This window comes from Colletotrichum graminicola (genome assembly GCF_000149035.1).
Source record: "Colletotrichum graminicola M1.001 genomic scaffold supercont1.49, whole genome shotgun sequence".
Lineage (NCBI taxonomy): Eukaryota > Fungi > Ascomycota > Sordariomycetes > Glomerellales > Glomerellaceae > Colletotrichum > Colletotrichum graminicola.
Window position 1 is genome coordinate 173,288 of NW_007361053.1, and position 16,676 is coordinate 189,963.

General features: G+C 54.5%; 5 protein-coding genes and 1 non-coding gene across 6 annotated transcripts; 1 reads left to right on the plus strand and 5 right to left on the minus strand.

The window, feature by feature from the left end:
* Window positions 1-938: 938 nt before the first annotated feature.
* Window positions 939-2,765, minus strand: GLRG_09497 (uncharacterized protein; the record flags this gene model as incomplete). The annotated part of the gene is made up of 1 exon (XM_008100182.1): window positions 939-2,765. One exon carries the CDS (start codon window positions 2,763-2,765, stop codon window positions 939-941), a length of 1,827 nt encoding a protein of 608 aa, XP_008098373.1.
* Window positions 2,766-4,044: 1,279 nt separating this feature from the next.
* GLRG_09498 (uncharacterized protein) lies at window positions 4,045-4,920 on the minus strand (the record flags this gene model as incomplete). Its single annotated transcript, XM_008100183.1, has 1 exon — window positions 4,045-4,920. The coding sequence occupies one exon, from the start codon at window positions 4,918-4,920 to the stop codon at window positions 4,045-4,047; it is 876 nt and encodes a 291-aa protein (XP_008098374.1).
* A 657-nt stretch (window positions 4,921-5,577) lies between these two features.
* On the minus strand, window positions 5,578-5,678 carry GLRG_13233. The gene has a single exon. It is a non-coding gene; the product is annotated as a tRNA-Ser (tRNA).
* A 475-nt stretch (window positions 5,679-6,153) lies between these two features.
* GLRG_09499 (heterokaryon incompatibility protein) lies at window positions 6,154-8,451 on the minus strand (the record flags this gene model as incomplete). Its single annotated transcript, XM_008100184.1, has 1 exon — window positions 6,154-8,451. The coding sequence occupies one exon, from the start codon at window positions 8,449-8,451 to the stop codon at window positions 6,154-6,156; it is 2,298 nt and encodes a 765-aa protein (XP_008098375.1).
* A 2,299-nt stretch (window positions 8,452-10,750) lies between these two features.
* GLRG_09500 (uncharacterized protein) lies at window positions 10,751-14,154 on the plus strand (the record flags this gene model as incomplete). Its single annotated transcript, XM_008100185.1, has 3 exons — window positions 10,751-11,273; window positions 11,331-13,036; window positions 13,069-14,154. 3 exons carry the CDS (start codon window positions 10,751-10,753, stop codon window positions 14,152-14,154), a joined length of 3,315 nt encoding a protein of 1,104 aa, XP_008098376.1.
* A 437-nt stretch (window positions 14,155-14,591) lies between these two features.
* GLRG_09501 (C6 zinc finger domain-containing protein) lies at window positions 14,592-15,956 on the minus strand (the record flags this gene model as incomplete). The annotated part of the gene is made up of 1 exon (XM_008100186.1): window positions 14,592-15,956. The coding sequence occupies one exon, from the start codon at window positions 15,954-15,956 to the stop codon at window positions 14,592-14,594; it is 1,365 nt and encodes a 454-aa protein (XP_008098377.1).
* Window positions 15,957-16,676: the final 720 nt, after the last annotated feature.

The following is a 16,676-nucleotide window of genomic DNA, read 5'->3' on the forward strand; positions in this document are numbered from 1 at the left end:
GCCCACTACATGCGCGTAACGCATCGGTAGGAATGTTGAGGAAGTAGCGGAGTGACCTCTCGCATTGAAACTATACGTATGGCGAATCCGCATGCGGGGATCGGCACGACGACAGGGCTAGTGATTTCGACAACCGATTTTCCTCAGCGACCTTCCAGTGATGCCCGATCCAAAATGCTAAGAGGGCCCTTGGAGAGAGGCATAGGTCCCTCTCAAACGGCGACGCGTTCCTCTCTCTCTCTCTCTCTCTCTCTCTCTCTCTCTCTCTCTCTCTCTCTCTCTCTCTCTCTCTCTCTCTCTCTCTCTCTCTCTCTCTCTCTCTTCTGGGTCCTTATCATCTATTCTATACGATACTACCACAAGACAAAATGTCTTGTTAACCCAAAGAGGCATGGCCGGCCTCTTGATCATGAAAATTTCTCGTCCCAGGTCGTTAATTCTATTTGATGAAAATATCGCACACACCCCTCCGCTCACTTCTCTCTTCCTGCCTGTGTCGGCAGAGAGGAAAGAGAAAGGACGTCCAAATTCGAGACCTTCACCAGCATGACAGCGGTATAGTAATCTGCTCTCTCCGGCGCGAGTGCATGCCAGTTTTTCAACTCCCTGCGTCCCCCATAGTGCGCGGCCCAAAGTTCGCATTGCATGAATGCCACGTAGAATTATTCCCTGCACCTGCAGCAAAAGCAAAGGGGAGAAAATAGATGGCCCCCCCCTTCAACTGTGGGAACACCACCGCTGCCGCCGTTCTATCCCCACTCACCGCTCTCTTCTCCTCAAACCCAGCCACCTCACCGGACAAACCACCGGCGACAGGGACCACCGGCGACAGGGATGCACACAGGCTCTGGGTTGGAATAAGCGTAGCCAGGAGAGCGCAGCCGAGACCAGAAGACTCGCCGTCTCTCTCTCTCTCTCTCTCTCTTCTCCGACGGGTTTCAACTGTAACTGTATTGGATGCCCAGTCCGACCTTGGGGTTCTCACCGATGGGTCCGCCGACGCGCATCTTCTTGGGCGGGCTCACCATGTCTGACCGCATGTCCTGCCCGGGACCGTGGCCGTTGCTGAACTTGCGCTTGTCCGTACCGCTCTTAGTGATGCCAGAGAACAGCTTCGCCTGCAACCTAGCACTCTTCTCCGCAGGCGCCGGCGTGCCGTCGGGCGACCCGGCAGAGCTGGCGACCTCGAAGCTCTCGCGCGGGTCGCGACGCAGCATCTCCGAGGCAGCCTGGCTGGCCTGGCTCTCATAAACATCGTCGTCGTCGTCGTCATTGCTGCCGCCGTTGGGCAGAGGGCGGCGGCCGTTGCGTGATGCACGTGATGTCTGAGACAGGAACGAGGTCGACTTGGCGACGGACTCGAGGGCCTGGCGCGCGAGCTCCTCGTTGTCGTCGGCCGAGATGGTGCTCTCGCGGCTTTTTCGGGCGCGCTCCTGGATCCGTCTCTGGATGGCCGGCGGCGGTGTGCCAGGAACTGTGTGGGCGTTGCTGTACTTGTGCCGAGGCTCGCTCTGCGGGACTAGATTCGCAGACGGCAGGAGCGCAGACATCTGCTCGTGGCGCTGGGCGCGTGACAGGGGTGTCGTCGGCAGCGAGGACAGAGACTGGGCGTTTCGGGTGTGCTTTGCAGGCATGCGGGACGCAGGTCTGACCACCGTGGTGGGCGTCGTAGGCGCGCTGTTGTTGTTGTTGTTGTCCTGGCTTAGAGCTTGCAGCAGAGCCGCAATGGGTTCCGGCCCGTGGTCGCCGTCTACCCTGGCCTCGCGGCGGTTGGCCGACCGGGGCGTCTGCTTCGGGGTGGTTCGATGAGCCGGCTGGGGCGTGGAGACGGTCTGCTGCTTGGGCGTCATGGCACCGTGAAAGATGCCGCCCGGGCTGCACAGCATATGAAAGTGCTCCCGATTCTCGCGGATGCGGTTGAGGAGCACGTCGCGCTCTTCCGTCAATGCAATGATTTCCTCCTCCTTTTGTGAAATGACCCTCTTAGCCATCTTGACGCGGCGGGCGAGAGCGTCGTTCTCGTCCATGGCCTCCTCGTACCACATCTTCATCTGGAGGTACTTCATCTGAGCGGATTCGGAGGCGGCGCTAAGCTCGCGGACGGCGTGGCGCGAGTATTCGGCCGTCCTAAGGGCCTCGATCTCCCGTCGGGTCATCTCGTGCTCCACCGCTGCCCGCTTCGCATCCTCGTCGGCCTGGAGGCTGAGCAGGTTGTACTGTAGCTTGTGGTGGGCGGCCTCCATCTTGAGCTTGGCGTGCTCGGCGATGCTCGCCTGCATCATGGCCCGTAATTCGTCGGCCGTCGCTTCGAGAACCTGTTGGGGCGCCGGGGAGACGTATTCCGTGTGGAGGCCACCGTCGCGTCGGGGAACAGAAGGGTTGAGGCCGGTAGCGGGCGGCGAAACGAGAGCGGAGCGGTGGGAGGCGCCGTATGCAGTCTGGAGAGCGCCGTTGGCGGCGTGGGCAGCAAGCTGCGAGGAGGGAGGCGGTGTCAGGGACGAGGGAATGACGGCGGAGGAGCCCAGACGGTCATCGTTGACTTCTGTCTTGAATGACTGGCTGAGGTCGATGGGAGAGACGGGGACTTCAGTGGATGGTAGCGTGACATGCGGCGAGTTCAATACTAAGATGCCATTATCCTGGGGCGTCGTGGGCTCGTCGGCGACAGAGCGGGTGTCGGTCGGGGTGCCGTTAAGCTGATGCTGCTGATGCTGCTGCTGCTGCTGCTGCTGCTGCTGGGCACCAGCATCGGAGTGGGCAGCCATGGTGGGGGCGAAATGCGGAATGGGTGAGCGACGAGCGACAATGTGGAAGCTACAACGCGCGGTATTGGTGGTGGTGGTAGTGGCGGTCGGTGGAAGGTATTGATGGGAGATGGGAATGCGTCGTCGTCAATTGTAGCAGAAGGAAGCGCGGGGCATGTGCGACTTGCTTGGATGTGTGCGGAGACAAGAATCGCGTTAGGTACCACGTCAGCGGTGGGAACGAGGAAACGTGGATTGGTTGAGAGAGAGAGCCGGGGGCGGTGATGCAGACACAGGGCGAGAGAAAGGTGAGAAAGCGTCGGATTGGCCGTTGAGATATAGAGAGAGAGACTAGACCGAGGTGGCGGGGAGGGGGGTAGGTAGGTAGAGGAGCAAAGGCCTCTCTCTCTCTCTCTTTCTCTCTACCGTACTCTCACTCTCTCTAGTGTGTGTGTGTTTCCGTGCTCGACGCCTTTGTCTGCGGACGGGATGGTTCGTGTTGTTTGTGGTGTGTATGTGTGTGTTGTGTGTGGGTGTTTTTTGTGGGTGTGTGGTGTAATGGCAATTGGTTGACGGGCGGTTGCTGTGGGAGCAAAGATAAACGGAGCATTGGAACCAAAGGAGAAAGAAGCACGGGTGCACAATCAGTGAAATGTCCGAATGGGCTGAGCGGGCTGGGGAAGGAAGCCACTACCTACACCACCTACTCCGTACACACACTACACACTAGAACGGGGGAAGCTTGCCTGACCTGGACGGGGAAACCACGGCGGGGGGAGGAAAAACAGAAAAGGAAGGCTGGCTGGCAATGGGTGGTGGTGCTGGGCTGAAATGGCGCTAATCCGCATCTGGTCCATTGGTGAAATGAGCTAGTCCTATGAGAGGCGAGGTGAGAGGCACGGCCCCTGCGGCTAGGAAAGGACAAGCTCCCTCATTGGTTTTCTCACCGAGGCTCCTTTGTGCCCTCCCAGAGCCGCCCCCTTTTTCCATCGCATCCATCCATCTCACGAAAAAAGCCGCCAGAGGCTGGGGACGGAAGCCCATGGCAATCGCTTCATGACATCCAACCTCCAAATGCCCTGATCAAGTAAGGACTGGTCTGTTTGAAATTTCCTCACTACTGCTGTGGGAGATTACAACCGGCCAAGGCAGGCAGGCAGGCAGGCAGGCAGGCAGGCAGGCAGGCAGGCAGGCAGGCAGGCAGGCAGGCAGGCAGGCAGGCTGGCTGGCTGGCTGGCTGGCTGGCTGGCTGGCTGGCTGGCTGGCTGGCTGGCTGCTGGACTTGTGCAATCAGAATCAGTCAGGCCTTGAGATAGTCCAACAACACCTCATTGAATTGCCCAAAGTTGTCGACAAACGGCGCGTGGCCCGCCTTTGGAATCACCTTGAGCTCAATTTTCTTCTCTTTGCCCGCCGCCTTGAATCCCGCCTCGACCTTTTCCCGCATTCCCTCCATGGCCTGCGGCAGGTTGGCGTCCTTCTCGCCCACTATTAGCAACGCCTCGTCCACCCCCGAGCCTACTCTCTCGAACAGAGGGCGGATGTCGAACTTGTCGCTCTGCAGAGCGTGGCAGCACGATTGGAAGCCCTCGACCGTAGTCTGGTTCATGATGGCCCGCGCGCGGCTCGCCTCGTCCGGGTTGGCCTTGACCCAGTCGGCGCCGAACCAGCGGTCCATCGTCTGCTCCACCTGCTCCTGCATGTTGCCCGCCTCGCCCGCCGCCTTGGCCCGCACGCCGAACGTGTCCTCGACGCCGGCCAGCTTGGGCGACGAGCTGATGGTGTCGCAGATGATCAGTTTGCGCACGATGCCCGGGTACTTTGTGACAAAGTAGAAGCTCGTCGCGGCGCCCATCGACACGCCCACCCACGCAAATAGCCTGTCGACCTTGAGCGAGGTGACGAGGAAGTGCACATCGTCAGCCATCGTCTCGAACTCGGTGTCGAGGGCCTTGGGCGCCGACGACTTGCCGTGCCCGGGCTGGTCAAAGCGCAGCGTGCGGAACCCGTTGTCGTGGAGAACCTCGATGACGCGGTCCCAGAGCGCGAATGGTGCCGAGAGCGGGTTGGCCAAGAGGACGACGGGCTTCGACTCCGGGCCCGATAGGTCGTACGAGAGGGCCCGTCCGTCTGGGAGTGCGACCCGCTGCGGCTGTTGTTGCTGTGTGGATGCCATCGTGTTGTTTCGTGACCCCTCTTTCTGCCCAAGCATTGGTTTTGGGTCAGTATTCACTGGTCGAATGGAGATTGAGGAAGAGGAAAAAAGAAAGTGAGGTTGAACTGCTTATCGAATCATCAGTTGCTCGATAAATGAATTGGCAGAAAGAGATAGAGAACGAGAGTGAGGTCCTCCGTGATAATATCGACGGGACGAACTCCATCTTTTGCGACCTTTTGAGGCCTTCACGTCATCATCATGTGACGTCGCGGGGTCGGATCGGAGGGGAAGCTTCGGGAGCTGGCGATGGTGGGGAGCTCCTACCCGGCATGGCATCCGATGCCTACCTAGCTAGCTCTAGGTAGGGTGAACAATGCTCCCATTAAGCACTCCCATTAAGTACGTACCCCGAGCAGGTAGGTACGATACCGGTACGTTCCTGACTTGCTTGCTTGCTTCCTTCCTTCCCTACCTTCTGTGGGCCTGTTGGTCCGTCCGTCCACACAGATGGTGGCAGACAACCAACATAGGCATACCGCCAGTATGTGATAGATAAATGCATTGCAGGTAGTATCCGTACATTACTCCGTAATTAGCCCGCCAATTCTCGGGTACCAGACAGATATGGTCAAACATCAACAAGCTGAGAAGGAAAAAAGGCAAAAAAGTGAGGTGCGTCAAGGACAGGATTCGAACCTGCGCGACCGAAGCCACTGCCTACTCTGGAATCAAGGTTTGATAGCAGGGCAGCCCATTAACCACTCTGGCACCTTGACTAGTGACTATTGATAATAAGTACCCCACCTATGACTCTTATGTAAGGAGAGACTTGGGGGCTCGCAGCATCCCCTTGCGTACATTGATGCTAGCGGACCATAGGGGAACGGCGACAACACCAACGGGCTCTGGTGCAGTGAAATGAACGAAAGAAAGACGGCTTTGGTGATTTGAATCAGCTGCACTCGCTCTGGGGCATTTTCATGGTGTAGAAAAGAAGCAAGACAAGTTATCGGAAGAGAGTAGCGGCCACAAGGAAAACCTTTGCTGGCCCGTCGCACTGAGCACCGGTTGTCCTGAGATCCAACGACACATTGAGACCAGGATCCCTGGTTGACGCCGCAGAGCAAAAAGCAACTACGCAACACCCAGTCCTACATGTCTGCTCTGGAGCACACAGGTAAACCCAGCACATAACCACCAAGACATATATCTACAACTGAAGGGCACTTTCTGTCCAGCTGCTGATTCCAGCTACAAGATTGTCACCAATGCTTCCGGCGTAGCTGTCTTCTCCCACACGCGTTCAAACCAGTCATTCCTTTCACCCCGGTTGCCGCAGATGACTTCCAGCATCCCTACACGCATGTAGCTACTCGTCGCGTCTCTGGCGACAACCAGGAAGAAATCCCGTGTGCGCGTCGAGAGCGTCCCCTTGTCCGTCTTGAGCCCCTTGACGTACAGCAGCTCGGCCGGTAGGAACAGGCAGTGCCTGCACGGTCCCGGGTGGGCTGCCGGGTCGCCGTTGCGGAGAAAGCAGCCCTCCATCCGCTCGACCGAGGGATCGACCCAGAGCTCCGACTTGACGGGCCCGAACTCGAGAGGTGCCGCCCCGGTTACCGGGAGACAGTCCTGCCATTCTCGCTGATCCTCGCGGGCGTAGAGTAAGAATCTCCCATAAACCCTGTCTGTCCAACGTCGCTTCACGTCCCACCGGGAGCATGGCCGCTGTATCAGCACCGGCATCCGCTTCGCCGTCACTTGGAGGAGCCCGTAGGACACGGACCCGAACGGATCCGCACCTGCGGGAGGGCAAATTACTTTACAGGACTTGGCCTTTATCCCGGGCGTCTTGTAGTCCAAAACCTCGGCACCTTGGAAGACGGGGTGGCCCACTTTACAACCGCTTCCCGTCGAAGCCCACGACCAGGACGGAGCTACCCAGCCTCGCTTGAGCATCTTCGCCCGCTGGTACCTCCAGTCGGCGACCGCGACGACGCGCCACATCAGGTCCTGCTCGAGGTTGTTCATCCAGAGCCCGGCGAGGAACGCGTCGTCGTCGCCCACCAGCTCGGCCGTCTCATGTGCCAGCCCAGAGAGCGCGGGCAGCATGTCGCTCGTCTTTGTGAGGTTGAGGCACGTGTACTCGCTGATCACGCGGTGCCACCGCTCGTAGGGGTCAATCTTGCCGGCTTTTTCGGTCATGATGGCGGTGGACGACGACGCGGTCCTGTGGTTGTTGAGCAGCGCCAGATACGTCGACCTGGAGCGGAGAGGCGTGTACGTCCCCGCGAGATCGATGACGTTGTGCCAATTGTAGTGTTGCTTGCCTCCGCACTCGCAGGAGAAGCCGTTTCCACAGTCGAACGCCATCTCCCCGTAGTTGCAGTGGATGATGCGGCGCGACAGGAGACGTTCTTGGAGGCACCACGCCCTGTTGAAGAGAGGGAGATATGCCTGAACACGACCATACTCTGACGTGCTGTCTCGCTTAGCGCCAATACCGAGCGCGATGGCGAAGTCGTCTCCGTCGGGGTTCGTCATCTTGAAGAAAAACGAAGGTATTGTCCGTGAGTAACAGCCGCCTTGAGGGTCGTGAGACCAGCTGACAGCGATGGTCGCGTACGAGTTGCGGTAGACGTTGACCATCTGCGCGGCTTCCTTTTCCCAGTCGTCCTTGTCGTCCTGGATGATGCAGAGGGAATCGATCCACAGGTAGCGGACGCCGAGTTTCCTCGTCAGTTCTACTGCGTGCTGGAAGCTCGGGGGAAGCAGGTCCCACGGAATGAGGTTCAGTCTCCTCCTAAGGCTGTCTTTTTGCGTGATGGATTTGATTTTTATCTTCCCCCAGCAATGGCTGAGACATATGTAGGTGCCGATTTGGCCAGCCGTCTCAACTAATCGAACGCCGGCCCTATCTCCAGGTTGTGTCACGTCTATGAGTCTCGTTGGGAGTTCCGTGTCGATGCCCTTGCCGCATTGTTCGTGGCCCGTCTCGCAGTCGTCGAGCCAGTTTCGTATCCTGTGAAAGCTGATAGGGGAAGCCGTGTCCCCAGCCAAGCCGTTCGTGCTTGGAAATCGACGGAAAACGTTGACTGATCCGGCAAGGTTGAGCAGTCTCAGGTAATACTCTTTGCCGTCCGGCGCGGCCAACTCCAGGGTGCCGCTGTGTCTGACGGTCCATCGGATAGCAGTAGACGGCAGCAGCCCCCCATAATGATGGCATGGGACGGCGTCGAGAATGGTCTTGACAGCTTTGCAGCTTCCACAGCCATTCGAGGCCGACTTCTCCAGGTGCCCATAGGTGAACAGCTTTCCTTGGACAGCTCTGTGCTTCCCGTGCCTGACGACCTCTTCATGCGACGCCTGAGAAAGTTTTATGGCATCCGGGGAAAGCTTCTGTCTTAATGCGTAGCCTGCGCAGTTCAGTAGACAGCCCGCGGTGCCGAGCATGTCGAAGAAGTCAAATGACTTTGCTTTCGTCGTCGTGTCAATATGTGAGCCATTCTTGAGAGCGTCGTCCAAGGAAAGTGGTACGATCTTGGTTGTCATGGTGCGAGACAAGTCCAGTTGGTCTGGGCTAGTGATCGAATCGACGAACAGCTTGGGGGGTAGTAGTCTGGCCACGCCAGTCATGTCGTACAAACAGAGCGCAGTAAGCCCTGCACGCCTCCCAACTTTTCAAGCCACCTGCAGTTCCTATCACACCTCCAGGCCATAAGCACCAAGCGTAAGGTGTGAAGTGACTCTTCGCAGTCATTCTCGGCTCAGAGGCACTGCAGCCAAGTCGGTGCTTCCATCGCTACTTGGCGACACGGCGCGATTTGACCTCTCCGATTCGAAATCGCCGTTTCCCGCAGCAATGCAGAGCTATCTAAGCTCCAGGAATCTACACTGTGGCAGTCGACAGTATTTATTATAAAGTCTAGAAAGCTCAAACCTCGGCGTAGTATCTACTTGAGCATGTTTAATCACACAAGTATACATCTTTACGTTATTACACTCGCAGATTATAACTCTAGACCGTTGTAAGCTAGTTATAGCTGATTATTTACAACCAGTGGACCCCATGACATCGTTCTCATCGCCTTTGCCGAATTATTAGATCTATCCAGTGACCCAAACATGCTCCTCTTCGCCGTAGTTAGATCCTCAGCCTGCCAGTTCTAATTCCTTTTGTGATGGAACAAGTCCTACTGCAACAACGGCTTCTCTTCCTTCTTCATCATTCGCCGTGTCGCGTATCGAAAATGGATCATAGAATGTAGGTGGCACACGTAGCTAGGACGAGTCCCTTAGTTTTATGTCTGCTCGCCCTCGATTCCTCACGGTGATGCATACCCTGGTTTATCCTCACCCTCTCTCTTTGAGCAGAAATGCTAGGTAGGACCAAGTGCTATGCCCACGTAAAGCTACATGAAACCGTCGCAAGATTTCTAGCGAAACACCTTGGGTTTTCGCCTCGTGGATACGAGCACGAGTTTGCTCCAGCAATCAACGTTTACACACGTGACTCTCAGTCTCCATCTGTAGTGCTACTTGGAGCGCTTGGAAAGTTCAGCCGGCGTGATGCAGCAGCTCATTATTGAAGTTGCATCTATTGAAATTGAGAAACTGCCCTGCAATCTATCGGTGGGACTTGACGAGAATATTTGACGGTTTTTCAATAAGAAAACACCGACAAAGTAAAGCATATCAACCAAATGAGTTTCCCCGTCAGCCCTTGCACTGGCTTGCAGGGTGTTTGCGGTATGGCGATGGGTCGTCGTCCTGGCAAGTGAGTATTCGGCTCTTTATCAAAGTAATGACCGCCACCTAGGCCTTTCAAGACTAGTTTACGCTTGGTTCCCTCCTCTTCAAAGCTAGTATAGGTGCAAAACTTTGCAAGCAAACGCTACAGATCAACGCTTACTGGGGTTTGGCACAGAGTGCCAGATGGCCAACACTCTCCTCAGTAAGACAGTATGATAATCGAATGACAATTGATGTCGATTACGGGAACTGGAGCTTACTAGATCTTGTACAACACACAATTCTGTTCCTCAAAGAGTTAGAAGGGAAATTATTTACCGTGAATGCTGCAAATATGCATTCATGCAATCCGTACGACGGCAGGGTTGTCTTTTTCTGTAAAAGCCTGCATATGGACACAACATGGATCAAATGGTTTGTAGTCGTCAAGATTGGAGGCCGTATTTGGTATATATTTATATGGTATCCTGGACACACCTGCACAATGTCCACCGCCATTTTAGCGAATCTTGTATTCTCTACCCAAAAAGTAGAGAAAGGGAGTTGGGATAACAGAACCCGGACCTGCCTACCTGAAGAGCCGTGTCTGCTTGGCAAACCGGTTATCATAGACTATCTTTGGCGTTTATTCAGCATAAACCATACATAAATCGGGTTGGAAACAATCATGGCATTGAAGCCTCTCGTGGCTTTAATGCTGTTTTGGGCATTGGCTCAGACCGAGTCCCTCCCCGATCATCAACAGCATTTTGCCGTGCGGGACTTCCAGAACTCATCGCAGCCGCTAATCCAGCCAACATGTACAAATGGGCCTAGTAATTGTCTGACGCGCATGGAGCCAGGCCTGGACATGACGAAAGTGGGTTAAAACTCAGACAGCCTCCTACCCTTTCGACCAGAGAACTAAACATGTCTAGACAAGTGATCCGTTCCCAAAGAACTCATCGAGTAACCATATTGAGTTATCTACCTCGAGGGTGACTGTTCCATTAGTTACAGTCACCTCGGCGGCATCTTTCATAGATCCTCCTGGACCGGCGCCATTTCGCCACCTTCAACGATCAACTCCCGAAGTGCTCTCTGGGCCAACTCCACCACCATGTCGACTGACGAAGCTACTATCACAGCCACTCTCACAACAACAGTTGACCACACAAAGATAATTCAGAGCCCGTCAGAAGTTCCCGCGCTTGGGAATTATTCGACTTCGGGGCTTGGTCCTCCGTCACTGTCAAGTACTTCGTCCCTGTCATCGCCATTATCGAAGGCCTCTGCAACCGTTGAACCTCGATCAAGCGAGGTATTCGCAGGTTCTAGCCCTGAGCAAACGACAGGGCCCATGTATACCGCATCTTCTTCTGCGTCCAAACTCATATCCAGGCTTCCAAATGTGACGTCGAGTAATGACCTGGATGTCAGATGGACACCGTCTATAGTCGTTCCTTCTATCTCGAGGATTGTCTCAGCCTCGACGAGTGCCTCGGTCTCGACAACTGATCCACCAACCATAACGGTCCTGCCACCCGAGGCGGTTCTGATTACACCGACCGGCATTACATTGACAACCCCGCACTATATTACCACAACATCATCGGGCGGCAGTGATTCAACCATAGTTCCAGGTTAGTCTTGGAAACCATACATAGTACCCTGGTTGACCCAGAACTAACGGCATCTAGTTATCTTCCCGTTCTCAGGACCTCCGATCATCTGCTTTGGCTGCTTCATCAAATTCCCTCCCAACATCTCGATTAAAGTCCCCCAATTCTGCATCCAACTCTTTGGCCTCAAGATTTGTAATTGCCCGGCCGACGATGAGAAAGACGATGGGGGTGACAATAAGGACGACGATGACGACAACAAAGACGACGACGACGATGATGATGATGACGACGACGACGACGACAAAGATTCCAGCAAAACCGGGTCCACAACGTCGACCTCTTCAACCTCGTCTTGCACCGTAACTGTCACTGCCGCCCAACAGACAGCCTTCTGTTCTATAACCAGAAGTGGGTCTTACTCAGAAGTCATTAAAATGTCTTCAAGCCCCAATGCTGATGTTTCTATCTTGATAGGCGTCAACTCTGGTACCCCAACGCGTACTGCTGCGAGCACTACGTGTCTGACTAGTGCGTACACCACCGTCACCGGCTGCAGCGTCCTCAACTCCATCACCACGGTAACTACCACGCGGTCGTCTGTTCCCACACCATACCCTCTCTGTGGTCCGCACTGTGGCAGTCGGGAATGCCCAGTGCCCGGGCCCAGGGGACCAGGTCTTTCAGTGCGCCAAATGACGGAAGTCGGAACGGCAGACGAACGCGAGTTAGCGGATCCGATAATCGAAATATCTCGGCCGATATTTCACGCCGGCTTGGCCGAATCCAAAGTATCAAGACGTGGCGAACCATACCTCGGAGAGTGGGTTGATCCAAGCGATTATGACGATGATTACTACAATTTCTGCGTGGACCAGTTCAAATTTATGCGCACGCAGGACGAACAAAGACCCCAAAATCTAGGGGATCCGTATCACGAAACTAAGCTTCTGCTCGACGGCCCCGATATCGATGATCCAGTGAAGAACTTGAGGGTCAGGTCAAACTGGCTCGTTTTCGGGGATACAGTTCAAACAATGGGAGCCGAGAGCCTGCTGGGCTGCACGATATTGTTGGTCGTTAGCCGCAGAGGTGCGTGGGTGTCTAAGTTCTTTGAGAAAACTCTTGACGACCCCGACATTCTGGAAAAAGCCTTGGAGCAGATGAGATTTGGACCCAGGGAGGTAAACGATGCGAACCAATATTTCCAGTATGGGATCGAAGACCTTATGAAACAACCAGAGCGTGGAAAACTCGGTACTCTATTCGGCGATCGAGACGGATTGGCGGCTGAAGAAGACCCCATTCATGCCGTTCTCTTCACCCCTCGCCCACGACCATATGTTAGGGATCCCGACGGCAATGTTATCGATCACCCAGATACACACAGCTACTACGTAAACGAGGGCCAGCTCTTGTACCGACCTGATGTTCGGCAGATCGGAGTCGTCCTCAGTACACTGATTCGCCGTCGTCTTTTAACCGTGATAGACTACCCTCCAGTAGTGCTCCGTGTGGATGAACTGTCTGACGACACTGATTGGGAGACGAAGCTGGTAGATAGAGCTCGTGACACCCCACGTGGGAAGGTCATGATCCAGTACCAACCAGCGAAGACATGTAACGATAAGGCCTCGTGGCGCTGGTGGGTCGATGCCATGCCGATAGAAAACGCGTACCCCGGCGCAAAAATGATGTATCAGTGGGACCCAGAGGCTGATCAAATCTTTACTCGACTCCGAGGCGCCGGCGCAGGCGGACTAGCCCCCAGACAAGAGTGTCCGGTAAGAAGCAGGCCGGCCTCCTCTGAGCCCAGTCCTACTTTATCAGAGCCGCCTCAATCCTCACAACCAACCCCCCAAGGAACCCTGGGAAACCTACGAGTCCGGATGCAAGTGAAGGAGGAACACAGGTGCTCCCAACTGGGTCAAACATTGTCAACGGTACAGGGGCTCCGACACCATGGAACAATTCAATGACAACAGTCCCGAGCGGCAGCGATGGCACAGTTGCATGGCAACTTCCGACATTGCTGTCATCTTTGGACCGGACCTCTGCTTCGACACTTCAAAGCGATATTGCACAGACAACTCTAAGTCACAATGGTACAGCCAACCTGCCTACAACGACATCATGGTCATTGAACGGGACAACGGCTCCAGTTCCTGGTACCAACTCGACGGTCCTGAGCTCGAACCTAGCAACAATGAATAAAACCACGACCAGCACGGCATTGATCGGGACGAAAATTCAAACATTGGGAACTGGAATGTCCGCATCTAAGCTGACCACGAACAAGACCCCCTCCATCCACACTACGATCTACGTGGCTCCCCTAACATGGCCCGTTACCTCATTATTGCCAACTACTTCGTCAGCCATCCCGATAAGGCGAGTTACAGTCACCGCCTCGGTCGAAAAGTCGGTCGTGAAAACGGTTACAGTATTTACGTCAACAGTAACAGTACGACCTCGAGAAACAAAGCCTATCCAGCCAGCCAAGCCGGAACTGACAGAAGCGATCCTTGTCATGCTCGAGCACGTCTTGGCCGGGGGGAGTAGGGGGGTGGTTTTCACAGAAATGTGGGTGATGCTCCCGGTCAAAGTTGACACTACAGTCGACTACTGCGGCGTGTCAAATATAGGATACAAAATCACCGACTCATCCTCGTCGGATCGAGCGTGGTCCCCAAGCATAAGCGCCAAGAAGGGAAGCAATGCTTTCGGAATGAAAAGCTGCAAGTACGAAGCAAGTACCGCGGGGTCCGGGTCGATAAGCTGCGATGGGGCTTCTAAGATGAACTGCGTCAAAGATCCGGAGTATGATAAGGCCTCCAAGTGCTACAAGGGCTGGGAGATCAAGACTTGCACGCCACGCATGCGCTGCATGCTTCGAAAATAGCGAAGATGGTAGGACATCGCGGCGAAAATCATTCTTGTGTAAAGACGATGCCACGACACCTCCTAGGTGATCAGCTATAGCCCTTCGTTGTGCATAACGGGGCCGACAAATAAATACCATCTTCGCCTCATGTGCAGCGTCGATCTAGTATTGCACATGTGTCAGATAACTCTCTCCATATCCATATCCCTTCCATGTCCAGGAGTAGCCTATGTATCTCAAGCGCGAATGAGCTTGAGCCTCGAGAGACCGGGACTCGCTGTCGGTGCTGCGAACTCATTTGACTGGCGAAGCTAACTTCTCGAATCTATCGATGCAGAGGCCTGGAAATTATGTAGAGAAAACAGTTCTGACATATGGGCAAACACAGGTGGGCTCTCCCTTTTATTAACACGCCGAGTCTAAGCTTGCCTTCAAGATAATCATAAATATACCGTTCATTCATCATCACCATGGTACACATCCCAGCATCTGATGGCTCTCAGCCCATCAAGGTTTCGTACCCCTTGTCCATCATAACGTCCATCCAATATACATCGTGTTTCTGACTGTCCAAACAGGCCCAAGTCTCTTTGACAGGCTTTAGCATTTGTCTTATTGGATTTGCAGCCCAAAATCCCCTCGAAAGATGTGAGCCGTGAGACTATGAGTCGTCTCGCATGCAGGACATCAGTGATTGTTGGCGACACCTTCATTCTTGGACTGGACCCGATGCTAGCGACGGCGCTCTTTTTCATGTATGGAGCTGGCACTAACGTACGACCAAGAGAAAGCTCGCTGCAAATGCTGACAAGAAGAAGTGGCTGGATAGACCGAGATCGTGAGGAAATCGGAATATCCTGTACAAGATCGATTACATGGAGGGCAAGACTCGTTAGCCATGTACCTAATATGACACTGGAATCTTCAGAGTGGCTGCAACTGGCGCTTTCGGAAGTCTCCAACCAACTTGGAGGGCTTGCGAGAGTGACAGGCGATGTGCCGTCGAATAAGAGATCGGGGAAGTTACGATAGAGTTGCAAAAGCCCGGTGCATCTGTAAGCCTCTGCTGTTTTTAGTAGATGATCGGTGGGGGTCATATCATCGCCCGAGTCCATGACTGCCGCTTTTCTTGGAAGGTCTAGCGCGCATAACTTGGCTTGAACCTGTTCTGCGGTTCGTATGGCGTTGATGGACTGTTCAATGTCATGTCTCGATGAATGCTGGCGTCGACGAATACGTCTACGCTCTTTCCTGACCAGAGCCCCAGCCTGAGCGACAAGCTCGTGAACATCGACGCCAATGCCTGTCTGTGGATGCGGCATCACTACGTTTTTTTGGGTTGACACAAAGGCCGGCTGTGGTTGGATCTCTCGAGTGGCGCCTAGAATAGGCAGTTCTTGATCGGTGACTAAGGACAATAACATCTTCCAGTAGACGAGAGAGTTGTGGAAGAAGAACCTCTTTTGCTTTTCAATTGGCGTCAAATTGCCGCTCTGGCTGTCCAGATGGGTTACCGTCTCAGCAAGGAGTTCAAACTCTGACTGACCGAGGCTACTGGGGTCATGCCAACAAAGACTGAAGCCGAGCATAACCAAGGCCAGCAGTGATGACGTAGCTGTCTGGTCAACTCTGCTTTCGTTCCACAGGGAGCGAACCGCTTGGTCCCGAAGGCGACCGCTGGCCGTGACTAGGCCTGGCGAAACCTCTGATAGACAGGCTGCTGCCATGCTCTGGGTGACATAATAAAGCGTGGGTGAGGTGCCCCAGAGGTTTGCAATGGTTGTCCTGTAGGGGTTCAACTTGCTGTCGTAACAAGACATCATGCCGCACACTTCCTTAAAGTAGTACTCTACTAGTATCGAGGAATTATCTTGCAAGGAAGGTGAAAGCAAGCATCTCGTGTCGGCATGGCGGAGACGAAGCCAATGGCGTGACTCGCCCGACCATGCTGGTAGTAGCCTCTGCATTGTCTAAAGTGAATCCTTGGGACACGCCCCTCGTACTCGTTCCGCAGGACTGAAGGGAAGAGACTGTCACTGCGTCGGCGGAGGGTATTGAGTGGTCTTTTTCGATGGGTTCATTCGAGAATAGGAAGAGCGGTTCTGTGCTGTCTGTGCCTTGGAAATCGAGGCTCCCAGGGGTGTTCATATCCGTGAATTGATTGAAGAAGTGCATGTCGCAAAGCTCTTTTCCGGACTGATCGTACAATTGAGATCCATCATTAAGAGTATTTTCAGGTGACTGAACAATGCTCGCAGACCCATTGCTCCCTGGGGTTGCAGGATCACGTCGGGGCGGTCTCGAGGACGTATTAGTCCATTTCAATGGCGTCAAATACCCGGGACAGGATATGCCAAGCCTTTGACAACGCGAGCAATAGGGTTTTGCTTCATCGCATTTGAGCTGTTGATATAAGCAGTCAGCAGCTGTCATTAGCAGCAGCAATTGCCAGCGTTGATCATATCGCACCCTTTTCAATTTGCAAACAGCGCATCCATTGCGGGACCGAGTGGTGGTCTTACGCGTTGACGGCAGCATCG